The sequence below is a fragment of the Hyla sarda genome, chromosome 1 (assembly GCF_029499605.1).
Source record: "Hyla sarda isolate aHylSar1 chromosome 1, aHylSar1.hap1, whole genome shotgun sequence".
Taxonomy (NCBI): Eukaryota; Metazoa; Chordata; class Amphibia; order Anura; family Hylidae; genus Hyla; species Hyla sarda.
The window spans coordinates 238,548,864-238,576,450 of record NC_079189.1 but is presented as its reverse complement, the minus strand read 5'-3'; the positions used below and the strand labels follow the sequence as shown (position 1 = coordinate 238,576,450).

General features: G+C 39.1%; 1 protein-coding gene across 5 annotated transcripts in view; it reads left to right on the top strand.

Annotated features, from left to right (window-relative positions):
* Nucleotides 1-27,587, top strand: part of NRG1 (neuregulin 1) — a 155,544-nt gene that overhangs the window by 36,401 nt on the left and 91,556 nt on the right. For 4 of the 5 annotated variants that reach the window (XM_056569326.1, XM_056569335.1, XM_056569316.1 and 1 more), the window contains 2 exons: nt 16,208-16,388; nt 18,105-18,217. In XM_056569326.1, the coding sequence (XP_056425301.1) occupies nt 16,208-16,388; nt 18,105-18,217 (294 nt within the window). Of the gene's footprint in view, nt 1-16,207; nt 16,389-18,104; nt 18,218-27,587 lie in introns of those variants that run through there. The other variant, XM_056569350.1, reaches the window with a different exon arrangement.

Genomic DNA, 27,587 nt, shown 5'->3' with positions numbered 1-27,587 from the left:
GGATGCTGGATACTTCTTCCTTGTTCCTTCGTTGTGTGGCCGGGGGCGGAACCGGCAGATCCGAGCACGGGGGAAAACAGTCTCGAGGTGAGCTGTCTCCATTTGGATATTTGGTAGGCTATAATATTAGGCTATAATACAATACACATTTCTTTAAAGTGGTACTCCCGTGGAAAACTTTTTTTTTTTTTTTAAATCAACTTGTACCAGAAAGTTAAACAGATTTGTAAATTACTTCTATTAAAAAAATCTTAATCATTCCAGTACTTATTAGCTGCTGAATACTTCAGAGGAAATGGTTTTCTTTTTGGAACACAGAGCTCTCTGCTGACATCATGACCACAGTGCTCTCTGCTGACATCTCTGTCCATTTTAACAACCTTCCAGAAAATCCCCATAGCAAACATATGCTGCTCTGGACAGTTCCTAAAATGGACAGAGGTGTCAGCAGAGAGCACTGTGGTCATGATGTCAGCAGACAGCTCTGTGTTCCAAAAAGAAAACCATTTCCTCTGTAGTATTCAGCAGCTAATAAGTACTGGAATGATTAAGATTTTTTAATAGAAGTAATTTACAAATCTGTTTAACTTTCTGGCACCAGTTGATTTAAAAAAAAAAGTTTTCCACTGGAGTACCCCTTTAAGACATTAGAAAGACATGCTTATTGATCATTAATAAGATCAATGAATTGAATTGTCATTGTGGTTGTATTAAACCGCCATCATACATTAGCTAACATACTAAATGACTGAGCGGCAATATTTTCCGAAGGGATGTTGAAGAGCTGTCATAAGTAGTCTCACGCGTGGTATATTATCAGTGTGCATGTGTAAAGATGTCGACTGGTTAAGAGGGAACCCCACTGACATAATAGCAGGTGGTCCAGCACGTCAAAGAATGCAGCTTTATTGTAGATAATAACACACGTACAGGTAGATGTTAGACATGTTTCGAGCGCATGCGCTCTTCCTCGGTGACCGAGGAAGAGAGCATGCGCTCGAAACATGTCTGACATCTACCTGTACGTGTGCTATTATCTACAATAAAGCTGCATTCTTTGACGTACTGGACCACCTGCTATTGTTTGTTCCATGGAGGGTGCCTGGTTGGGCACAGGTCCGAGCACCAATCTGGGAGAGGTGAGCTGAATTTGGTATTTCTCTTTGCTGTAACCCCACTGACATGCAGAGGCCTGTTATAGATGTCACCTTAAATCCCATAATCAGTTCCTGGTGATCTGACAAGCCACCGTAACCTCCAAAGGTCTAACTAGTTATAGTCTTGAATGTAAAGGTGAAATGTTCCTGAACATGCACGTACATTGTTATGTAAAACAGTATAGATTTCTTATAAACCACCCAAGTTTGCTCCAGGCACATTCTGTCGTTCCCACAGTTTCACAGCATCACATGGTGCTAAGACGGGAGTTCAACCAGGTAATATTGTACTTTGGTTGGGGAAATGCACAGCATAATAAAGCTTTCTGTTTGAGGGAGATTAGAGGATCTTTCTTGTGAATGAGAACAAATCAGCCGAGAAGTGTGCGGTATGATCATTTCAATGTTTGCTGAAGGAGCAGAACGTAAATGATGTTATGACGTGTGAAAAAAAAAAAAGCTCACATGACTTTATTCACCCTTTGATGCTAGAGAATTCTAATAGTCTGGTAACTTCTTTCTGGTAGCCTGAGATCAGTAGATATTTACTTTCCACCCCAGTTGTTGTATAGTGGGGAACTAACCGTTTTATAAACAACTAATCCCATTTAATTTCTAAAAACTATGCAGTTTCTACAGTGTGGAAATTCAGGGATTTCTCTTTATGACACATCTTTCCATTGCTCGGATTTTGTCCAGTTCCCTACACAGGGATTGAAAGGGAACCAATTCCCGCTCCAACAAAGCTCTACCCAGTGAGGAATTATTATGAAAAATACAGAACTTGGCAAAAATTTAGCTTGTGATTTATTGTGACAGATTCCATCCTAATTTCTTTATTTCTATGGATGTCAATGCATGACTGAAAATACCAAGAGCTGTGTCAATTTGTTATGAGATTTTTAACCCCTTAAGGATGCCGTCTATTTTTATCATGATGACCAAGCCCAATTTTTCTAATCTGGTATGTGTCTCTTTAAGTGCTAATACCTCTGACATGCTTTTATTTAGCAACGCAATTCTGAGATAGTTTTTTCGTGACATATTGTACCTTATTTTAGTGGTAAATTTTTGTTGATTCATGCAGCATTTTTGTAAAAAACTCCAAAATATTGTGAAAAATGTAAAATTTTTGGGCATCTTTTTGTATTTTTTTTTATGGTATTCAGTGTATGGTAAAAATTATGTAATTTTTTTTCTGTGGATTGGTACGATCATGGCAATACCCAATTTATAAAGCTTTTTTGTTATTTTTCCTGTTCTCAACAAAATCCTTTTTTCCCCTTTTTTGTGCTGTCATGTTCTGACAGCCATAACTTTTTTATTTTTTGTCCAATGCCATTGTGTGAGGGTTTATTTTTTGCAGTACAAGCTGTACTTTATATTAGTAACATTTTTCTGATTCATGCTACCTTTTGATCTTTTTTATTCCACGTGTTTTGGATCAAAATTTGCGTTTTTTGTTGTTTTTGTACGACATTCACCGTGTGGGATAAATACTATTATCATTTAATTGTACAAGTCATTATGGATGTGGAAATACCTATTATGCATAGGTTTGGGTGTTTTTATTATTTTTTTGAGTGATAATATAGGGTTTTATTGGGAAAGGGGCATTTATTTTAATTTTCTTTACACTTTATTAATTTATTTAAAAACCTTTTTAATTTTTTACTTTTCACTTTTTACAGGTTATACTATGCTGCAGTACATCTGTATTGCAGCACAGTATACCTGTCAGTACTACACTGACATCCAGGATGTGCGATCCAGCCTATGGCTGGACCTCACAGGCTGCTGCACTAGGCATACAGGAGGCCATTAGCTGGCCTCCTGCTGTCATGGCAACCAACAGGATCCCGCAAATTGCATTGCGGGATCACCGTTGGTGGAGAGGGGGAGCCCCCTCCCCTTGTCAGCCCCATAGATTCCACGATCAGGACTGATCTATGGGGTTATTGCTGCCGAGACTGGCGCAATCCCGGTCTCGGCAGCTGCAGAGGGACCCAAGCTGTGAATGGCAACCAGGTCCTGCCGGCGATCTCCTGCAGCACATCGTGCTGTGAAGGAGATCACTAAGACGTATGCATACGTCCAGTTGCGCTAACTAGCTAGCAACTTTGACGTATACATACGTCCTAGGGCGTGAAGGGGTTATTCCATGTAGATCAGTGGTTTCGCACTGTGTCCCTCAAAATATTGCAAAACTTCAACTCCCAGCATGCCCGGACAGCCAATGGCTGTCCGGGCATGCTGGGAGTTGAAGTTTTGCCACATCTGGAGGGCCACAATTTGAGACCACTGATTTAGATCAGTTAGAGGGCAAACATTGCCTCAGGAAACTGAAATCTAAACTTCACTTTTGCCATTTCGTTCCGTAGTAAGTAAACATGTATAGCGGCAACTGCGGAATGGTTTATGTTGGCCCATAAACCCATAGATGACTGACACATGCAGCTCATCTCCCATGATTACTTATTACATCATATCTTATTACTTTGGTATAATGAGACAATTTGTTTCTTTCTTCCACATGTACGAGTATTCCTCAGTCATTAGACCCATATGGTGTTTCACAACCTTTTGGTTGACTCACTGCAAGGCTCTTCTGTTTCCTCTGTGTTGACCCATATGGGAGTCATTTGATTTCTTACCGCTCTGCTGTCAGTGAAAGGCCCTGGTGGATAATAGTCTATTAGTGTCCGGTATACACGGGGTGGGCTTTTTCATGTTCTTTCAAGCTAGACAGATCAGAATTATTTCCAGCATTGATTAAAGCCTTGTTTTAATAGGCATTTCTTAAACATCAACCTTTGGATAATTGAGGAAAGCAACCATCACAAATCTAATAAGCATATACTTTGAACAGTAGAAAGCTGTAAAACATGATAATAAAACACATGTGTAGTTTATGTTTTCTCTGTTTACCAGGCAAACACACCGGGATTCTCAGAGACTAACTTTACATATATATTCAAAATATATATTTATTTTCCATGGTGATTATATTTAAGTAATTAATTTTTTATTGAAAACAGTATGGGGGAGATTCATCAAAACCTGTCCAGAGGAAAAGTTGCTGAGTTGCCCATAGCAATAGCATAGCAATAGCAATAGCAATCAGAACGCTTCTTTCATTTTTCACAGGCCTTTTCAAAAGTGAAAGAAGCGATCTGATTGGTTGCTATGGGCAACTCAGCAACTTCTCTGGACAGTTTTTTTTTATAAATCTCCCCCATTTTTTATTTAACTTCCCATAAGGCCACAAGAAAGTGAAAGCCTTCTTCTAGAACCATGTCACAGCAAGGTCTTATATGGGTCACATACAGCGAAACCCTATGGATTTCACAAAAACTGGTTATCTTGTATTTTAAAGTTAGTGACATATCCTTTTATCCTATATTGTAAAGTTGGTGACATATTCTTTAGATTGGCCTGGGTGAGACACCCAGCACCCACAAAACGTATCGGTTTGAAGGCATTGAAGTACACGTAAGAGTGTCAGAACCTCTTCTGTGTGCATTGCAGTGTTTACTCCCAAGATTTTTCTTTTTTTTTTACTAACTGGTGCCAAAAAGTTATACAAATTTGTAGACTAATTCTGTTTAAAAATGTCAAGCCTTCCAGTACTTTTCAGCTTATATATGCCATGCAGGAAGTTGTGTAGCTCTTTACAGTCAGACATGGTGCTCGCTGCTGCCACCTCTGTCTATGTTAGAAGCTGACCAGAGGAATAGTAAATCCCCATAGCTAACCTTCCCACCAAGTTCCTGACAAGGACAGAGATGGCAGCAGAGAGCTCTGTGCCTGACTGGAAAGACAACATGACTTCCTGCAAGACATAAAGCAGCTAAGTACTGGAAGGCTTGAATTGTTTTTAAATAGAAGTCATTTACAAATCTGTAGAAATTTCTGGCACCAGCTGATTTGAATTTTTTTTTTCTAGAATACCCCTTTAATGAAGCTTGGTGGTAGGACTGGTAAACTATTCTATTATGCTTGTCAAATGCTATAATATGGCTTAGACCCTATATGCTTAGTGCTTTGAAAAACATCTACGAACAAGCTGAAAGCAGTTTAGCCTCCCTACTGTATGTAATATAAAAAAAATTGTATATTTGTCTTTTTTATAACTTTAGTATTATAAAAGTGACAGGATTTGTAGCTGTGTCTTTAAACTTATAATCGAGGTGCTTGGGTTCACGGAAATCTTGGTTGGGAAACACAGGAGCAGATATTACATATAAGAATATAGATGAATGGGAAAAATGTGTCGAACTAGACAAACAGCTTGTGGTTTGACATGGCTGGGGATCACTTTTATATGAAGTTCAAGCCTTGTTTAAGCTTGTGAGCTTAAATTTCCTTTGGACTTGATAAAGGGAGGAATCCCGAAAGCTTGTCTCTACAATATACTGCTAGTCCAATAAAAAAGGTATTACAAGATACTGTAACATTTTTTTGATTTGCATCTGCATCACTGGACTAATATGACTACTCAAATTTACTATATATATATATATATATATATATATATATATATATATATACATACACAGTTCTTTTCTATGACCCATTACATTTGGGATGTTTTTGTCCTTTATTCTTTTGTTCTACTCTCACTTGTCTGCCTATGGCTCATACTACAGAACAACACTGCCACTTTGTGGATGAAAGCTCTGAGCCTCAGCACCGCAGTTTATTCTTATGAGCCATATCACAGTGACAATGTGCCAGATTATTAGAATTCTAACTATTTTATAGAATAAAGTCAAATCTGAAATGTGGGAGCGCTACAAAACATGAGATTCATTAGTACAGTAATGCGGCTCCAATGTGACACTCTCTTTGGCAATGCTGATGGATGGTAAGGAAGTAGATTTACAAATAGGAAACGTAGGCTGATAAATAAGGACTGAATATGAAGCAGTGTGCATCGCTAAATGGCACAAAAAATCATCCTTCATGCCTTCTGTCGGGAGATAAACAAGCTTTTTGTTACTATTGGTATAATTGTGTCCGACAGGGTATGAGTTATTCTTACAATAATGTTTTTTAAGGGTACGATCACTTGTGCGCATTTTTGCTGCAGATCTGAAGATTTGCTGTTGCAGATATTGCTGCCATTGTCTTCAATGGACAGCAAAATCTACTGAAGCAGATCTGCAGCAGAAAATATACACGTGTGAATGTACCCTAAGGGTGTGTAACTTTGATCTACGCTTTATTAGCATACATGTATACCTGAGCATTGTTTCAGTAGTGTTGGCTTCTATTTCAATGATTATTATTATTATTACAAATAGTCTTTATAATTTTTGTTTTTGATGGTATTTGAGGTAAAGGCATATCTCGAGTGACCACAGCCGTCACGGCCCCTCCCACAAACATGAATGGAGGGTGTGTGGTGTGACATCACGGCTGGAACCCCGCCATCAGACATCTTATTCTAAGGATAGGGGATAAGATGTCTAGGGGCGGCGTACCCCTTTAAAGGGAACCTGTCACTTTCATGCTGCCCGGACCACTAGTCATTTGGATAGTCTCTCCCTCTGTGGATACAGTGAGAAATCTATCAATCAAGGCCAGAGGGGTAGGGAGAAGCAAATGGGAACCGCCCAGATGACTCCTGGTTCTGGCAAAATAAAAATGATGACAGATTCCCTTTGATGGTGTATTTACATGTACAGTATCCTGCACATATTTAATGTACAGGATTTGATGCACAGGAGTTGATGCTGCAGATTTCAACGTGAACTAAATGACTGAATACAGCTTTAAATCCTGCACATCAAATATTCGCAGGATACTGTATGTGAGAACAGACCCTAAAGGTCCTAGGCTTCAATGCAAGATCTGTAGCATCTGTAGCATCTACTATATAGTTATGGAGTCCTCACCTGTAGGAAAGCTTTTTAGGTCCACTCGAGCAGCGGACTACTATGCATGCACTTCCTATAGTTACTCCTTTTCTTGCAGATAAACTAGGTATCATACATATGCCCTTTATTAAAGAAACCTGTCCTGGCCAAGTTGAATTCAATTAACCACTGTAGAAATGAAAAGAAAACATTGAGGGATTTCATATAAAATATTTGTATTTAGATACATAATATAAAAATGGGCAGGACCATATAAAAGATACAATTTGTCCTTTTTGTACAGAATACAGATATAAAACATATTGATGGGCAATATAGTTTATATTGTAATATTTTACAAAATTACCCACTATAGCATGATATATTGTATTCAGGATTCACCTTATAAATCATGTCAAAGACGACAGTGTCATTGTACCGATACACATTTGTCTTCTGTGAGACAACTATGACTAAGGTAGATGCTCTAAGCTGTAAAATGATTATTCAGGGCCTCAACTGGTGTCCACCTTTTTTTGGATATACAGACGTTTTTTAAATTTCTCATCTTCGTTTACATAGTCCTTGGTAAAGTAGCACATCAAAAGAAGAGTAGCTGAGCTTCTGTAATATATCATCTACAGCTCCATTTAATACAAGCAGAGAATCAATACCTCTAAATGCTTACCCTTTTTATCTAGGGCAAGCATCCAGGAAGATCTTTCTAATTGATTTACTACACTGATCTTAATAAAGAAAACACGAAAGATGCCAATAAGGCATTACTTCCGGATTAACCTCCCAAGCTGGTAATAACACCTACAATACATAAGAAACCATTTTCTTGCTAATGATTAATAAGCAAGACGTTTTAGTCCATGTTGTGTCTGAGATAGCATGGGGTAGGGAATTTATCAGGGAAAAAAGGGAAAAGAATGAAGGAGATAAGTATTCTTTAGACAGCACTGCCATCCAAAGACTTGTATAGCATTGTAAATCTAGTCACGGTTAATAGGTCACAAAGGCAGAAGATGACCTGTGCAGTAAGGGTTGGGCTGGAAGATGGAAGAGACTATGCCAGACATGAGGCAATTTCCGAACTGGCAGCACATCAACATTAAACTATTCTGCTTAAAAATGAACACTTTTTCTAAATAAGATTTTCAATTAAGGCGGCATTCCTTTCCCAGACTTTTGTATGTACTTGTTCGTAATTGTTCATGATGGCTGAATTGCTGACAATGTTTTGTCAGTTCGTGCAGCTATTTCCCTTTCTGGGTAATGTATTCTCTTAAAGGATACTGTGAAACAGAATTAAGATTACCTAAATCTTTTCATTACGAGGGAAAAAACTTGGTAGGTACCTCCTGTAAGTATTAGAATCCACCATAACATCTACCTAGATTTGAACCATCAATTGAAAAGTAGAAATGAAAGTAGCTATAAAGGGACATCTTGAATTGAAAGCAAGCCCCGAGAGGGTATAACGAGAAGCGATGGGGACATGTGTGATCTGTTATCTGTTCTCTTTTTGTTTTAAGCTTCTAAGAGTGGAAGGGCCGGATTCTGGTAAATCATGTCATCAGCTCGGCCCACCAAGTTCATCACCTTAGGCTTTGTTCACTTTGATTTTTGTGGTTTACATTTATGACAGAAAGAGTGACACATAGCGGAAACCATACACAACAAATACCGCCAGACTCTGACAGACCTCATTGACTTATGATGGATTGGTTCAGCTGAGATGTCTATCATTTTATAAAGGAATCTGTGTGGTAGAGGCTTCAGGTAGAACGTCCTCTTAGGTTGGGTTTTCAATAAAAAACTACTACTGCAATTTTTTGAGCCAAAGCCAGAAGGAGATTTCATGCAACAGGAAATAGATAGGACTTGTACTTCTCCTTCCTGTTGGAACCACTTCTGGCTTTGCCTCAAAAACTGCAGTGACAGTTATTCAAAAAAAAAAAATAATGTGTAGAGACTATTTCAGGTGTTAATGTGGGGAGCATATGGCCCTTGGAGATAAGCTGTACTTTTCAGTCAGGGCAACATGAATCCTATTAAGAAAATATAACTACAGTGGTCCCTCAACATACGATGGTAATCCGTTCCAAGTGGACCATCGTTTGTTGAAACCATTGTTTGTTGAGGGATCCGTGCAATATAAAGTATAGGACAGTGCTGGGAAAAAACTGCTGGGAGTTGTAGTTTTGCAACATCTGGAGGTCCGCAGGTTGAAGACCACTGGTAGAAGAAGTTGTACTCACCTGTCCCCGCCGCTCCAGACCGCTCGTCACCGCTGTCCTGGATGTCACCCTCCATTGCTGTGGCCGCGTCTCCGGGGTGTTCCCGATGCTCCGGCAATGCCTCTGCTTCCCCGGCATCTTTGCTCTCCGTCGCCGCCATCACGTCGTTACGCACGCTGCTCCTATTGGATGACGGGACGGCGTGCGCAGCAACGTGATGACGATGATGGAGAGCGCCGACAATGCAGAGGACGCGCCGGAGCCCCGAGGACAGGTAAGCGATCGTCAGTGGACCACACGGGGCACCGTAAACGGCTATCTGGCGGCAGCTGAAGCAGTCTGCGCTGCCGGATAGCCGTTTATGCGATGGCCCCGACATACAAAAGCATTGTATGTTGATGCTGCCTTCAACATGCGATGGTCTCTGAGAGGCCATCGTGTGTTGAAATGATCGTATGTCGGGGCCATCGTATGTCGGGGGGGTCACTGTATTTAGCCCATACATCATATGTGTCACATCAAAACAAGTAAATAAAAAACACTCAAAAAAGGTTGCTTTTTTTTGGGTTCTATTTAATATAATGGGAAAAACATGAAAAATCGTAGAATGTTACAGAATCTTGTAATAGCTAACAGTATTTTATAGAGACAAACTTGCAGGAGTCAAAAGCATTTTGCCCTGATAAAGGAAGGACCCACAAAAGCTTATCGCTACAAAATACTATTAGTCTAATAAAAAAGTATTACAAGATTCTGCAACATTCAGTGATTTTGCCTCTGCACCTCTGGATTAATATGGCTGCTCCAAACTTCACACACATATTAATTTTATGTCAATATTTCTTACAGCCATACAATTGTCAGGCTCTCTTTGTCAGAATATGGACATATTTTGGCACATACCTTGACCTTAATTTGGCAAGCTATAGCTTTTGCTGTATCAAAAACAGACTTAAACATGGTAAAAAATTGCAGAAAAAATTGTGAAACAATGGCCAAAATATTGCCCAAAAGCAAGAAAGGCTCAAAATAAGCCTCAAAAATGTCATGTAAACAAAGCCAAGGCAGATAAAGCAGCAGAAGTGATCTGAGGTTCTTGCCGGATTGGCCCTTGTAATACCCAAATACATGTTTATTCTATACAAAAAACGCATCAAAATAAAAATGTCAGTCTTTGAAACTAAACTTACCCCACACTAATCATAAATTGGTATAGTACATTTATTATTGTTTATCCTTATAAGAAAACATGGGTGGTTTTTGCTGTATTCTCTCTTTAAAAGGGGTACTCCACTGGAAAACATTTTTTTTAAATCAACTGGTGTCAGAAAGTTAAACAGATTTGTAAATTACATCTATTAAAAAAAATCCTAATCCTTCCAGTAGTTATCAGCTGCTGTTATGATCCCTAGAAAGTTGTTTTATTTTTTAATTTCCTTTCTGCCTGACCACAATGCTCTCTGCTGACACCTCTGTCCATTTTAGGAACTGTCCAGAGCAGGATCGGTTTTCTATGGGAATTTGCTCTTACTCTGGACAGTTCCTGAAATGGACAGAGGTGTCAGCAGAGAGCACTGTGGTCAGGCAGAAAGGAAAATCAAAAAGAAAAGAACTTCCTCTAAAACATACAGCAGCTGATAAGTACTGGAAAGATTAAGATTTTTTAATAGAAGTAATTTACAAATCTGTTTAACTTTCTGGCACCAGTTGATAAAAAAAATATGTTTTCCAGTGGAGTACCCCTTTAAGAAGTGTAGCTGGCATTGTTAGCTGGGTTTACGTATTTCTCTCTCTTTTTCAATTATGTCACGCAAACCGGGCGGACTAAGGATGACTTTTCACTGCCTGCAGCATAGCATGGAAACAAGTCCTGCTTTGCTTTCAACTGTTGCTCAGTGAAAAAGCACAAACGTAATCAAAAGGAAAAGACAGCTGCTAAGGGAATTTTTTTCAAGAGAATTTTCCATGAAAAACTTAACATACTTAAGTGTATTCTTGTGATTGTCAAGTCTTTTGCATTTGCCTAATAGAATATGCCTTTTAATATTAAGCCCTTGGTGCCTAGAAATCTCTATGCAGGCTCTTACAAGGAGCGGTGTGCGGTATGTGCAGCTAAGCACTTAGCAATGAATATATTTCTATTATGTATTGCAAGAGTACCTTAACTTTGTATGTCCTAGATAGATGGATCCTTCTCACACCTTCATCTCTCCTGCTGTAGATGTGACATTTTTTTAATCAATTTTCAAGGAAGTTTATATCTGTAATTTACCAATCGTCATCCTTGTGTTTGGATGGGGGATTCGGATCCCTATATATATATTTCAACATCACCTTCCTATATGTTACTGTAGAATCCTGTACATCCCTTCATTATAATGGTATTCCCTAATAGCAGTGACCTCATTCTTTAGCATATTGTTCCTTTTCACACTGTAAAAATGTTCAGCATTGGTTTGAGGAACGTGAAAGTTCAAGGTGTTGACTTGTGTTCCAAAAACGAGTCTCATCCATGGAGCCCTGGTGCACAACTTACAGCACCTAAATGATCTTCCAACCTCGTAGGGCTTTTTATAGAGGCCAGTCATCATCCAAATAAGCTTCTATAGGAAATGTTGTTCAAGATAACTGGATCGTGTAAAAAGGCCAGGGATTGGCTGATAAATGAGAAAACACTAGGATCCTTTGTGCAGGCCAAAAAAATCATGGCTGTCCATCTGACAATGATGAAAGTAAATAGTCTCACAAATAATTCAGCTATTGTTCTCACAGCTTTGTCTGCACATCCATTGAGCCATGTAAAGGCTATTAAAACGATCTACTAGGATTTAGGCGGACCCATCTAAAAGGGTACTTAGTGCCCTATATCACAAGACACCATTAGAGATCTACTCCTAGAGTCCACTTCTTCATGGGGTGGAGCTGTTTTGGTTGCACATGGGTGACAGATTATTTTAATGTTATGTCTGATCATCTGATCAGGCAAAACTCTTGTAGCTACATGTTTTTGTTGATGTGTGAAAGTGATAGTTTCTGTGCTTTTCTTGACAGAACTAATAACATCAATGATCACTTTCTGTAATTAGGGCGTAACATCGAAAAATGTGACTCCTATATTACTGCATAAATAAGCAGCTTCACTATTAATAGTGCATGGAAACTCTGACTGACTCTATTTATATCTATTTACCTACCATCTGTCTATCTATCTATCTATCTATCTATCTAATGTAGAAAGATGGGCAGCACAGATAGATGAGATAGCAGTGCACACTGGATACCCCAGTCACAGGTCCAATAAATCCATGTATAAAAACAGCAGTACTTAAAATTCCAAGTGAACAAAGTGTGTGGCTTTATTCAACCAAACATCAAGGATAGCGACGTTTCAGCCGTCTCACACGGCCTTTGTCAAGCCGATTGACAAAGGCCTTGTGAGACGGCTGAAACGTCGCTATACTTGATGTTTGGTTGAGTAAAGCCACACACTTTGTTCACTTGGAATTTTGAGTGCTGCTGTTTTTCTACATGTATCTATCTATCTAACTACCTTCCGTCTATCTATCTATCTACCTTCTGTCTATCTATCTATCTATCTGTTGTGGCCCAGTAGAGGAGATGTTACCCGATACCTTTGCTGTTCTGTCAGGCAGCCTCCTTCAGTGTCCCCAGGGCCCCTTGCACCTGTTTCCCCCCTGTACATATGTTCTGCAGTGTATTGTATTATAAAATGTGTTGTGTCTTTAAGAGTTATGTCATGTGATTGTTACCCAGGAGGTATCAGTGACCAGGTGATCCCAAGAGTGACCTATGGGTTCCCTGCTAGTCTCCCCCATATACGCCCTGGGTGGAGCTTCTCTCTCTTAGCTCTTGCTTCCTGCTGAAGTCCAGTGCAGTCTTTGCTAGTGTGTGTGTCCAGAGTGTTGGAGGCCTCATAGTCAAGTCCTGCAGCCACCATCAATTCAAGTAAGCTAAAGTCACAGCTTTATGAGTCAAGTCAGTCCCTGTCATCTGTCAATTCAGTGTGGTCTGCATTCAATTGTCCAGTCCTACAACAAGTCCCAGCAAGACCTTAACCCCTTAACGACGCAGGACGTATATTTACGTCCTGCGCCGGCTCCCGCGATATGAAGCGGGATCGCGCCGCGATCCCGCATCATATCGCGTCGGTCCCGGCGGTAATCAACGGCCGGGACCCGCGGCTAATACCACACATCGCCGATCGCGGCGATGTGCGGTATTAACCCTTTAGAAGCGGCGGTCAAAGCTGACCGCCGCTTCTAAAGTGAAAGTGAAAGTGACCCGGCTGCTCAGTCGGGCTGTTCGGGACCGCCGCGGTGAAATCGCGGCGTCCCGAACAGCTGATCGGACACCGGGAGGGCTCTTACCTGCCTCCCCGGTGTCCGATCGACGAATGACTGCTCCGTGCCTGAGATCCAGGCAGGAGCAGTCAAGCGCCGATAATGCTGATCACAGGCGTGTTAATGCACGCCAGTGATCAGCATTAGAGATCTGTGTGTGCAGTGTTATAGGTCCCTATGGGACCTATAACACTGCAAAAAAAATGTAAAAAAAAAGTGTTAATAAAGGTCATTTAACCCCTTCCCTAATAAAAGTTTGAATCACCCCCCTTTTCCCATAAAAAAAATAAAACAGTGTAAAAAAAATAAAAAATAAACATATGTGGTATCGCCGCGTGCGTAAATGTCCGAACTATAAAAATATATCATTAATTAAGCCGTACGGTCAATGGCGTACGCGCAAAAAAATTCCAAAGTCCAAAAAAGCGTATTTTGGTCACTTTTTATATCATTAAAAAATGAATAAAAAGTGATCAAAAAGTCTGATCAAAACAAAAATCATACCGATAAAAACTTCAGATCACGGCGCAAAAAATGAGTCCTCATACCACCCCATACGTGGAAAAATAAAAAAGTTATAGGGGTCAGAAGATGACATTTTTAAACGTATAAATTTTCCTGCATGTAGTTATGATTTTTTCCAGAAGTGCGACAAAATCAAACCTATATAAGTAGGGTATCATTTTAACCATATGGACCTACAGAATAATGATAAGGTGTAATTTTTACCGAAATATGCACTGCGTAGAAACGAAAGCCCCCAAAAGTTACAAAATGGCGTTTTTTTTTTTATTTTGTCGCACAATGATTTTTTTTTTCCGTTTCGCCGTGCATTTTTGGGTAAAATGACTAATGTCACTGCAAAGTAGAATTGGCGACGCAAAAAATAAGCCATAATATGGATTTTTAGGTGGAAAATTGAAAGGGTTATGATTTTTAAAAGGTAAGGAGGAAAAAACGAAAGTGCAAAAACGGAAAAACCCTGAGTCCTTAAGGGGTTAAGGTCACTGCATCACTGGTCACCTCCATGGGCCCTGGCTGAACTGTATAGACTTTACCAACTGTCTACCCTCAGTAAAGCTACCATTGTATGTAACTTGGCGTCAGAGTCTATAGCGCCCCGTGCCTAGCCCAGGATCCAGCGGTATACCTTCTGGTGGTTTCATCTATCAATCAATTGTATTCTTACATACAACTTGCCACAAGAAGCATGCTGGCCATATTAAACCCTCTTTTTCCCTGAGACAGCACTTCCTTACAAGAAAATGAATCAGTCTGAATTAGTAAGGCTTATTACCACTGACTAAGAATTTTTTTTTTAATCTCCTGTCTGCCTCTCAAATGGGGGTCAACAGAAGAGCACAGAGAGTTGTGGTTGTCTTCTTTTATCCCACAACTCCCAATGGCTAATAAAAACAGAAACAAAAAAAACAAAAAAGAAACAGCAAAAAGAGCATTAAAGAAAATTTTTACTATAGACCGTAGATGTGTAACAAAACTGCATGGGGATAATATCAGGCACAGATTAGTCACATTGTTATGAGAAGTCTATATGTTTAGATTAGTCACATGTTTATGAGAAGTAGAACATGTGGATATTGATACAGTCCTTTAAAACAACATGGAATGACTACACACGTAGGATTATTTCATAGCAATGGACTTTGCACTTGTTTTAAATGATAAATGCAAATTTACATTAAACGGGTACTCCCCAGGAAAACATTTTTCTTTAAATCAACTGGTGCCAGAAAGTTAAATAGATTTGTAAATTACTTCTATTTAAAAATCTTAACCCTTCCAGTACTTATCAGCTGCTCTTTGCTTCACAGGAAGTTATTTTCTTTTTGGATTTCCTTTCTGTCTGACCACAGTGCTCTCTGCGGACACCTCTGTCCATTTTAGGAACTGTCCAGAGCAGGTTGGGTTTGCCATGGGGATTTTCTCCTACTCTGGACAGTTCCTAAAATGGACAGAGGTGTCCGCAGAGAGCACTGTGGTCAGACAGAAAGGAAATTCAAAAAGAAAAGAACTTCCTGTGTGAGTACTGGAAGGATTAAGATTTTTAAATAGAAGTAATTTACAAATCTGTTTACCTTTCTGGCACCAGTTGATTTAAAGAAAAATGTTTTCCAGCAGAGTACCCCTTTAAGATTTGCGTTTAAGAATTAAGGCGATTATAGAATGTATCTATCTGAAACTGGCGCAAATTGATTCACTTTTAATCTCGACATCCAAGGCATGGCCATTATACAGCTGAATTCTCAGGATGAGAAGCTTTTTCCCAGGAATATGACATTAGGTTTTATTATCTTTTCCAGTAAAACAAATAAGGTCATACAATCTGGGCCTTATGAATAATCAAGTAATGGATCAATTTCTATTCAGCAAAGTTTGTTAAATACTTGATCTTACCACTAGTAGTAGTATTGGCTATTTCTGTAACTATTGAGTGATTGAACTCCATATACAGTCTCTAAAAATAACTGTGTAGTTATCTACAGTCTGATTTATGCTTTGCCATATTCATGTTTAACTTATCACTTTCCAGATTATTTATTTCATTTTTTTTCTTCCCACAGCTTCACCACCGAAACTAAAGGACATAGAGAGTAAAACAGTAGAAGAGAGCAATAAGTTGACACTTAAGTGTGAAGTTATATCAGAACAGCCTGGCCTGAAATTTAAGTGGTTCAAAGAGGATAAAGAAATTCTAGGGAAAAAAGGAGTAAAGTCAGAAAACATCAAGATCAAGAAGAAAAAGTAAGTCTGAATTTTATTCATGTATTTATGTAGCACAGTACATTGGGAATGTTTACAGTTTAGCCCAGGGCTGGCATATCACAGAAGTGATAATGAAGTGTTGTGGATAGTGTAAGCGCTAAGTAATGGAAGTAGGGTAGAAATATATTCTGTATAGATAATTTACTAGGCTAACAATGTGCCTTAAAGGGGCCTACTACGAGCATAACTCTAACTCTGGTCAATGTCAAAATATTATGTGTAGGGTTAGACTGTCCAGTTGTTTTGGGGGACAGGTTCTGACATCAATGGAGCCAGTGTAGAGCAATACTAACTGCACTCTGTCTCCTACTGTATGCAAGAGTAGAATCCCAATTTAGTCTGTATATAAGAGAGAGGTCAATGACACCATCAACGTTTGTTGGAGTCAACCAGTAATGGCTCTCCAGTATGATACCTTTGTAAAGTGACATACTGTAAGGTCCACTGGGTGTGCCTACAGTTCTCTCTTATAGGCAATGGTGCAAGCCAAAAATAGGGCCTACAAGGTTTAACAGAAGACAATTGTACTCTTGGGCTTTACTACTATTTCCTGGATTTTTCCATTTAAATTGAACACACACTGTGCAGCTAGATAGTAGATGGTCAAGAGCATTCACTTCTTGGGTGTATGTTTGTGAGCTGAATTTTGTTGATGGTTGGTGTCTCTATTTGGTAATATCTCTAATGTTGAAACCAGCTGTTGGTTGGTTGTGGCCTGCAGAGTGTATACCTGCTGGAAGCAATGTGTTAAATACCTTTTATAGGGCACTATAGGAGTTCACCTTAGCATGTGTCTTCTGCTAGGCATTTTTATGGTTCTACATCTCATACACAGCAGAATAAGATTGGTTTGTCACTAAAGCATAAAGTAAACTTCTTATATAGTCTTAGCAAGTAGAGAATGTAGATAAAGCACTCACCGCATCAGAGGTTCAGCAACATAGTAGAACTTTATTCCAGACTTGAACCGGTAAAACAGAGCAGACAGACACACAGGGAGCAAAGATGGAACAAGTGAGGCGGGGACGTGACAGGGGGGTGGCAACCGGTTTCACGCATTGAGGCGCTTCCTCTGGCCCACGCGTGGGACAGACACACAAGGAGCAAAGATGGATCAGGTGAGGCGGGGGCGTGACAGGGGGTGGCAACCGGTTTCACACACTGAGGCGCTTCCTCTGGCACACGCGTGGGCCAGAGGAAGCGCCTCAGTGCGTCAAACCGGTTGCCACCCCCCTGTTAAGCCCCCACCTCACCTGTTCCATCTTTGCTCCCTGTGTGTCTGTCTGCTCTGTTTTACCGGCTCAAGTTCTACTATGTTGCTGAACCTCTGATGCGGTGAGTGCTTTATCTACATGCTCTACTTGCTAAGTTTCTGTTGTTACTGGACCTCTTCGATATTAGCACCTCCATCACCCATAGCAACTATGTAGCAGACAGATTGTGGATATCAGCTGTATTATTTTGTTCAGAATATAGCTCTCCATATCGCAGTAGCGGTGCTAGGTTTCGCTTTTTGTGAACAATTTCTTACATAGTCTTCAAGCAAAAGTTTTCTTTGACCACCAAAGTTATTGTAATGTAAACTAGGGGTAAAAAGTTAACATATCCATTTTCTACATTCACCAAATAGTAAGTACTATATGTTTTAGATGTTTCATGAGTATGTTACTTTATGCAATATTCTTCATTCCATAGAAAGTCTTCTGAGCTCCAAATTCCAAAAACAACAGAAGCTGATGGTGGAGAATATAAATGCACTGTGTCAAACCAACTGGGGAATGACAGCAAGAGAGTGAATGTCACAATATGTAAGGAAACTTTTACATCATTTATTATATTTACATTTATTTTCCTTAGGCTTTACCGTGTAGCTCTGATTTGTGGCATATATCCCAGTAACTTTTTTTTTTTATGATTTCCTAATTCTATTGTTATCATTTTAACCATTGTGAAATATAGGGCCCCTGCTATTTTCTTAGTATTCCAATAATACATCCCACTTTCATTCAGACGTATAATGGAGTGGTACCCAGGCTGGACATCTTGACCCTGACACATCAACTACGTATATGATATTTGTACTAGTGCAGTATACATACTTGTTGTGAAGTATTTACTATCTTTTACCATTTTGATGTATGTGTTATATAACAAGTAAAAACATTCCCTAGTAATTGAATTAGGCCGGAGCTATTTAAGGCCTCCATAGTTCACATCACTGCTGAGGATCTATATATCACAATTAAATGATGTGAACTGCTGGATCTAAAGGAAAGCCATCCTATAACCAGTCACTCAATCTGTAAAACATACAAGTAATAGGTAAATGATCATTTCTGTAAAGCGGAAGCAAGTTAATGTTTCAAGGTCCCTTTTTAGTGCAATGTCTATGTCTATTTTCAGTATACTTCACATATCTTACATTCACAACATTCCTGTAAGGTCAAAGAAACAGAAACTTGTTTTACATCATGGGTTTTATGCAGGCAGTTAATCTCACACATTACATGCTCATTTTTTACCGACTGGCTAAATAAACCACCTACAGGACTTTTTTTTTTTTTTTTTTATAGTACATCTAATTGAATGTGTTCTCCTAACTTCTTCTGTATCATGAAATACAATTTTTATAATTTGGTCTAATGCAAATATTTTACAGCTTCGCAGAACAGGCATATTCCTATTATATAGGTTTCAAATAACTGCTGGTACAATACACATTCCTGCATACCACAATGCAATGTTAAACCTATATGGCTATACTATAGCTACCAAGCCTAAAAAGATTACACATACCAAGGAAAGGTTTTGCAAAAGGGCCTAGAACCTACTGGTGCATACAGGTCACCTTTTGCTCTACACTGAGAATAATGACATTGGTGGATGCCCATTTGAAAAGATTGGAGGTATGGCCATCTGTATTACAGGGATACATTTAAAAGGGTGTAAGATCCTACCAAAACCCTCAAAATATAACATGCATATTTGCAAAAAGCTGGAAAAAAATTTCAGTTCATAGAGCTAAGGCTGTTTTCACACTATGAAAAGTACCCGTTATATTACACCCGTTATAAAATAGCGGGCGATTGCGGGGTTAAACCGCCATTAGAAAATCCCTTACATACGTTAGAAAATCTCATTATAGTCTATGGGATTTTTACCTGTTATCGCCCATTATTCATAATGGACGTTATTTTGTGCGCATGTACTATTTCTCCCGTTACTACCTCCCGTCATAAAATAACGCCTGTTATGAATAACGGGCGATAACGGGTTAAAAAGGCTATAAGAAAAATCCCATAGACTATAATGGGATTTTCTAACGTATGTAAGGGATTTTCTAATGGCGGTTTAACCCGCAATCGCCCGCTATTTTATAACGGGTGTTATATAACGGGTACTTTTCATAGTGTGAAAGCAGCCTAAGTGTAGAAACAGTTGAATTGTTGGTTGTCCAATGAAAACTATCATGCAAGTGCCCTCTTTGAGAAGACCACTCATTTATCTAGACTGAAAACCATCCAAAGTTGCATTGAAATCTAGTTTTCTATATGGTAGATTGTTTTAAAGAAGATAGTCCATTATGTATAAAATATATAAATAAACATTTCAACTGAAAATCTAGACTAAATAAGGGGGATGACTTCTCAAAGATGCAGTCCTTTGAAGAGGTTTCACTGCAATATGGATACTGGCCATCTTATTTGAGAGGGCCACCCTACTAGAAAGGCTTTTCAACCCTTTTTTGTGTGGTTACCTAAAAAGATGTCATGGTACAAGTATAGTTCAAATTACTACTATTTATTTATAAATGATTTGCATATCTATCATTTTCAAATATTGCTTTTTATGTGAATATAAGATACAGTATATTGAACGATAGTAGTAATGCAAACATTTCTGCTCTCCTGATAATTTCTCAAGCACTGCATGTGATTTTCTGTTGGCGGCCTGTGCCTTGTGCTGCACTGACATCAATTTCCATTGCCATTTTGAGCAGCAGTTGTGACTCCCAGAGCAATAGTTACTAATGGATATCAGGACAGTGGTGGGGAACTAGAATAATCAGTTTCCGGTCACTGAAATCCCTATACGCAGTGATTAATCTGAGTGGTCATCTATGCTACAGGGATACATTTTATATTCTGTAGGATGCTAACATGATAATGCACTCAAAGCCATGAAGAGTGTTTCCTATACCCACAAAATAGGCCCTGTGTGCCTTAATAACTGTGCAAAATGTACTGCATCCAGGAAAGACCAGTTTGTAAATACTTCAAGGTCTTAGTTTTTTTTAAAGAGTAAAATATCAAAAGTTTTATCATAAAGTAATAACTCAAAATTTCAGACATGTAATCACTAGAGATGAGCGAACTTACAGTAAATTTGATTCGTCACGAACTTCTCGGCTCGGCAGTTGATAACTTATCCTGCGTAAATTAGTTCAGCCTTCAGGTGCTCCGGTGGGCTGGAAAAGGTGGATACAGTCCTAGGAAAGAGTCTCCAGCCCACCGGAGCACCTGAAAGCTGAACTAATTTATGCAGGAAAAGTCATCAACTGACGAGCCGAGAAGTTCATGACAAATCGAATTTACTGTAAGTTCGCTCATCTCTAGTAATCACTATAGGAGAAATCGAGTTTTATATCATTTTGTAGCATTAGGGGCCCTGATTCCAATTTATGTTGTTGCTATACTGTCAATTTCTTTTAGCAACTTGTCAACAAATGACGTATGCCGGGTGGAGAGGTATTGAGTGGGCTCAGATCTGCAGCTGAAACCTGCTGCCAGTGACTGTCCTTCAAGATCACTCTAGATGCCTAGATGCCACAGTTAATAGCATTTTTGAGTTACATAACAGGGACCGGTTCAGTCAGGACTCCGTCTGGCATCGCCTTGATGCAATAGCGGGATGCCAGTCAGTTGTAACAGCAGCCAGAGGCTTTCTAAAGGCCTCCTAGCTACCATGTTAGATCTTCTATGTTCTTTTATCTTCTATAGCCATATGCATGCTGTACTAGAGAATTGTAGAAATGACAGTACAATGCTGCTGTGTACCATATACCTAATTGCATGATAGCGCAGGAGGACTAAAGGGGACTAAAAAGTGTAAAGAAAAAAAAGTGAAAACTAGTTTTTAACAACATACCTCTCCCCTCTTAATATATGATATGCCAAAATATTTACAAAAATAAGCCTTCATACGGCTTGGTGTAAAACAAAAAGCTTTAATGATCTTAGAAGACAAAGAGGGGAAAAAGTTTACTATAGAAAACAAAAACCATTGCAATGGGTGAGAGTTGAATTGTAAAAATACGGAGTTGTGACTTATTCCTACGATTTAGTTCAGAAGCATTTGGTGGTGTTTTCAGTTGAATTCATTTCAGATTTAACAAGAGATACCGTGGAATGTCTATAACTCAGTACAGTCTCGTAAACAGTAAAACTCATATTATCCTTGTTTATTATCTGTACATCTTTCTTATATTATGTTGCTGTTAACGGGGTAAACTAGATAAAGTACCATTAAAAATAATTACAGATTGATAAAAATAATAATAATAATAATATTTTTTTAAACAAATCAAATACAATTGTCCCATGACCTTTAGCCCAGTTTATACTGTTCATTCTATGTACACTTATTTAAACATTTAGTGTACATGTTTTATCTAATACGGTTGGCTGATGGTGCACATCATTACCACATAGAGCTTTTATTGATCTGTCTTTGTTATGATTCAGACACTAACCGAAGATACAGAGAGGAAGTCATTTCTCTTTAGCTTACCAAAATGACATAAGAAAATCAACTGATAAATTGGACTTCTTTTAATGGTCTTGACAAGGACACATTATTACTAAAATATTACATAATCATAATAAATGGTATCGTTTCATGACATAACTGCACAAAAAGAAAATAGTTTATATGGGGATTTTGTGTTTCCTGAGAGTGCTGTGTGCATTAATAGTGTGATAATGCAAGTATGAGGCTATAGTGCTCAGATGAGTGCCGCAGCTCTTCTCTTTCTAATAGCTGATTGGCAAGGGCGCCTGCTATCGGACCCCCGCCGATCTAATGTTAATGATCTATTTTGAAGAAAAGGCTAAAATATGCCCTTTAACATATAACTCATCACATCCTTCACCCAAAATAGAGAAGGTCTTTGAATGACAATAAGTAGAAGTTCACATTGCTCAGGAAAAGTTTTCAAAGTGTTCATCTGAGCTACTATTGAGTTGCCCTTTCCTGGGCCCTACCTCAGAAGGGGCTTCTTTTTTTCTTACCAAACTCTCAACTTTATCTGGATTGAGTTCTCTTAGTATTGCTAAACATTCATTTACATTAGTCAAAGGGTCAGTGTTAAGCCAGAATCAAGTCATTTCTACATTATTATTTTGTTCTATTCTGCAGAGCACTGGTCTACTCTTAAATCACTGACTGTTTATTTGACTCCCATTTTCTTCACTTTGCATTCTCATAAGACTGGCTTATTATTTAAAGGGTCCTGGCTGCCCATAGCAGGTAAATACCAGGGTCCGAAGGTGTACCTGAATGGGTTAAAGGGGTACTCTGGTGGAAAACTTTTTTTTTTTTTTTTAATTCAACTGGTGCCAGAAAGTTAAACAGATTTGTAAATTACTTCTATTAAAAAATCTTAATCCTTCCAGTTCTTATCAGCTGCTGTATGCTCCACTGGAAGTTGAATTGGTCTTTTCTGTCTGACCACAGTGCTATCTGCTGACACCTCTGTCCATGTTAGGAACTGTTCAGAACAGGAGAGGTTTGCTATGGGGATTTACTCCTACTCTGTTCCTGACACAGTTCCTGACACAGACAGATGTGTCAGCAGAGAGCATTGTGGTCAGACAGAAAAGAACCATACAACTTCCTCTGTAGTTTACAGCAGCTGATAAGTACTGGAAGGATTAAGATTTTTTTTTTTAATAGACGTAATTTACAAATCTGTTTAACTTTCTGGCACCAGTTGATTTGACAATAATAATAATAATAATAATAATAATAATTGTTTTCCACCGGAGTACCCCTAGCAGGGTCACCCACACTAACTTTAATAAACAGGTAGATAGTGAGGGTGACCCTATTTCTAATGCTTTTTACTGGGTAAAAATGAGTTCCGCCTTTGAAGAGATATTTAACTTGTTGTTAATGTTGTAAATTCTTCTTAGGTGCACTGGAGGTGGATGCTGCTGTATGTGCAATGCTTTCCCCTGCCCGATTAGGGTGATAGCCTTTCCCCCAGCAGGCAATAACTCTGTCCCTTTTACTGACCTTCTGAGGAAGGGGGATGACTATTTTTGTTATCAAGAAAAGGGGGCGGGGTTATCACCGGAGTGGGCAGGAGAAAGCATGGCACAAACAACTGCCTCCAATGCAGTTAAGAAAATACTAGCAGCAAGATGAATATCTCCTGAAAAGCTTCACCGATTTTCACCCAGTAAGAAGCGTTATGTTCAGTTTAGTGTGGGTGATCCTGTTGTCCATTTTCCTTTAAAAAATGGAAATATCCATTTCACCAGACCAAGAGCCACTGCTTGTTAGGGTCTTTCTGTACTAGGTTATTACCCTCAAAGATGTACATAAGACATAGGACATGATCGTAACAAGAAACCCTTTTAATGTTAAAAATAAGGAACACTGTTTTCTTGAAAGATATTTTATGTTCTTTTGGTCATATGAGTTCTGTTATAGTGGGTTATCATATGTTGCTAGTTTTCTGTTGGTCTATAGTTTTCTATAGTCATTTGACTTCCCTTGAAATTGTGAGTTACATCCCCTTTCTTTCCTTAGCCATAGCTTAAATGTCTGGAAGTAAATAATTTTTATATATCGTCTTAATATTTCTAACCAGTATGCATCACTGCTGAAAATGATTTTTTTGGCACATTGTCAAGACAGAAGGATAATTTATTCTACACAAAGCTCCTTGGATGTGATGATGCTGAGTAACCAGAGACTTGCCAAACTGCAGCATCATCTACAATGTGACCTTGACAGGACACAAGCATTTCTGAAACCAATCAGGAAAATTAGATGATAAGGCTTCTAATGCATTACAATCACAAATACGCCTACTGCTTACAAGAACAGCAGTCTGTGGTATAGACTCAGAAGTAAGCAGAAAAGGCTGGGGAAGCTATGACTATATGGCATGAATCCAACAGGATTAAAAGGATTTTTAGGGCTTTAATTTTACACCTAAAAAGCTGGAGGGGATGAAAAAAAAAAAAAAAACGGTACTCACCTGCAGCTGATCCCCTGCTGCTGCTATTCCGATGCAGCCAATCTCTGCTAGAAAGCTCCTCCTGGTCTCCTCTCACCACACATGAAATAGCCACAAGACAATTACAGACTGTGGTGGGACACCACTACAGCCAGCTGAGCAGACACATCCTATTTGTCAAGAGGAGACCAGGAAGTGCTTGGCAGCTGGGACTGGCATTATTAAAACAGCACCAACAAGGGATCTGCTGCAGGGGAGTATAGGATTTTTTCTTTAGCTTTCCACCCTAAACTCTAAGTGTAAAATTAAGGCTCCGTAACACCCCTTTATTAAATCACAGCAACACATTTCCAATATAATGCAACTTACTTTACACAGTATATATATATATATGTATTTTTTTTTTTATAAACCTGATGTCGAACAAGGAAATACATGTGAACCTAAAATACCTTTTCTGAGAAAATACATTGATGGCCTATGAATGTATCTGACCATTGGCACATGGATTAGCTGTAATACCAGCAACAGCTGCACACAGATGTACAAACACATTACATCTTCATTAATCTGCTGGGAGTCCAGGGCCCCCGATCACATTTTAATATCCAATACTATGAATATACATTACATAGTATTTTCACCAGTGCTAACATATATTACATTTTGTTATTATAACTGTGTAAATGATAAAAGTACTTTGCAATAATATATCTATATGGTTAATTTCACACAATCGAAAAATAAAAGACGCTATGACGTTCAAGGAGAAGATAGTCCTTAAGTATTCCTGAGTGTATCGTCTGCTCTTATAGAACAGTGCAGTGTGCTGAGATACTATTTTATCCCAGTTGATGCTGTAAGATCGAATGTCTAACCCTCCCTCTAATAGTCATAGCAACTAATAGTAAAAGGATATGTAGGTCAGCTGGGTGCTGTTCATCTTAGTGGTGCTGAAAGTAGATGCTGAACAATAGAATGTCCTTCCTTAATAAGGTTGCCTTTAATTGATGACCACATGGGGCAGATGGAGTCACCTGCAGATTTGTGGCTACTTCTCTTCCTGCCAGTATATCCATTATACATAGACAGCAGGAAAAAACATTGCAAACTGATACTTGGCGGTGGAAGTCGCCTGGTGGTGTTTCTGTAAAACATACTATATCTTATCTTGCGGCTGACTGAAGTGAAGCCCATGGCAGGAATACAGTTAACTCAGTGTGTTATTGTCCATACATTGCCATTGCTCTGTTCGTTGTATCTTTTATGGTTTGAAATCTTTGTGCCCAGAAAGTGAACAGTAAGTAAAGCAGTTTCCTAATGAGAGAATACAATCAGGTATAGATTATTGTATTGCAATAATGTAATTTGCGTCTGTAAAATAGTTTTAGTTTTTGCCCCGAGCAAATTTCCCCTTAGATTTTACAGTATACCTCTGGTTTTGGGGATACCTTAGCATAACAGTAATTCCTGAGTTACTTTTTTAGCAGCAAAATTGCTTCTGCTGTGTGCGATTCAAAGCTTCACAATGGCCATTGTGAGTATATAAGATTTCCCATGTCTGCCCCTGTAGCTGCTAACAGATGTGTATAGCACTTCATTTTATATCCTGTATAGTGTTGGGCGCGATTATTCGCATTTTGAATTTTTATCGCGAATATTGCAAATTTGCGAATATTGCGAATATATTCGCTATATATTCGAAATTACGAATATTAACTTTTTTTCCGCAATATATATGTGAATATTCACATATTCCTTCTTTTCACTTGTGGGCCAATTAGAATGATGCAAATACACTTGTCAGAGGTTATCAACAACATCCCTATCAACCAATAGTAAAGTTGCCCACCCCCTCACTGTTTTCTTCCTCAAATATGCGAATATTCACATATGCAAATATAACGAATACACGAAATTTGGGAATATAGGGCAAATATTCATCTATATATTCGCAAAATATCGCAAATTCGAATATGGCCAATGTTGGTCATCACAAATCCTGTAGCATGGATGACTAGAGGCAGTCAGTTGCATGTATGAAGACAAAAGGGAAGGTAACCATAGGGAAATACAGTTTTGCAAACTATATAATGTCTTTATAGTGGTCTATATAACTTGGTATTTGGTTGCAGGAGGTCATAAAATAATCTATACTATATCGAAAGGATGTTGGGAATTGATCTATTGATTCTACAATATAAAAATAAATACACGAATTAATCATTATTTAATAATATTATTATAATTCTTTACCTGTTATAATTAATTCTACATACCGTATTTTTCGCTGTATAATACGCACTTTTTCTTCCACAAAACTGGGGGGGGAAAGTCGGTGCGTCTTATACGGTGAATACACCCCTATCTCGACGGTCCCTGCGGCCATCAACGGCCGGGACCCGCGGCTAATACAGGACATCACCGATCGCGGTGATGCCCTGAATTAACCCTTCAGACACAGCGATCAAAGCTGACCGCCGCGTCTGAAGGGAAAGTGACACTAACCCGGCTGTTCAGTCGGGCTGTTCGGGACCACCGCGATTTCACCGCGGCGGTCCCGAACAGCCCGACTGAATAGCCGGGTTAGTGCTTACAGGACACCGGGAGGGACCTTACCTACCTCCTCGGTGTCTTCTCCGTTCAGGGATCCCCTGTATGGCCGGCGCTCTCTTTCCTCGTCATCACATCGTCGCGTACGTGCGTTGGCGTGCGTCACGACGTGATGGCGGCGACGTAGAGTGAGGATACCCGGCCGGCAGCAGAGACGTTCCGGAGCGACGGGGACACGGCGACAGCGATGGAGCGACATCCAGGGCAGCGGTGATGGGTCCGGAGCGGCGGGGACACGTGAATATTACCTCCTATGCAGTGGTCTTCAATCTGCGGACCTCCAGATGTTGCAAAACTACAACTCCCAGCATGCCCGG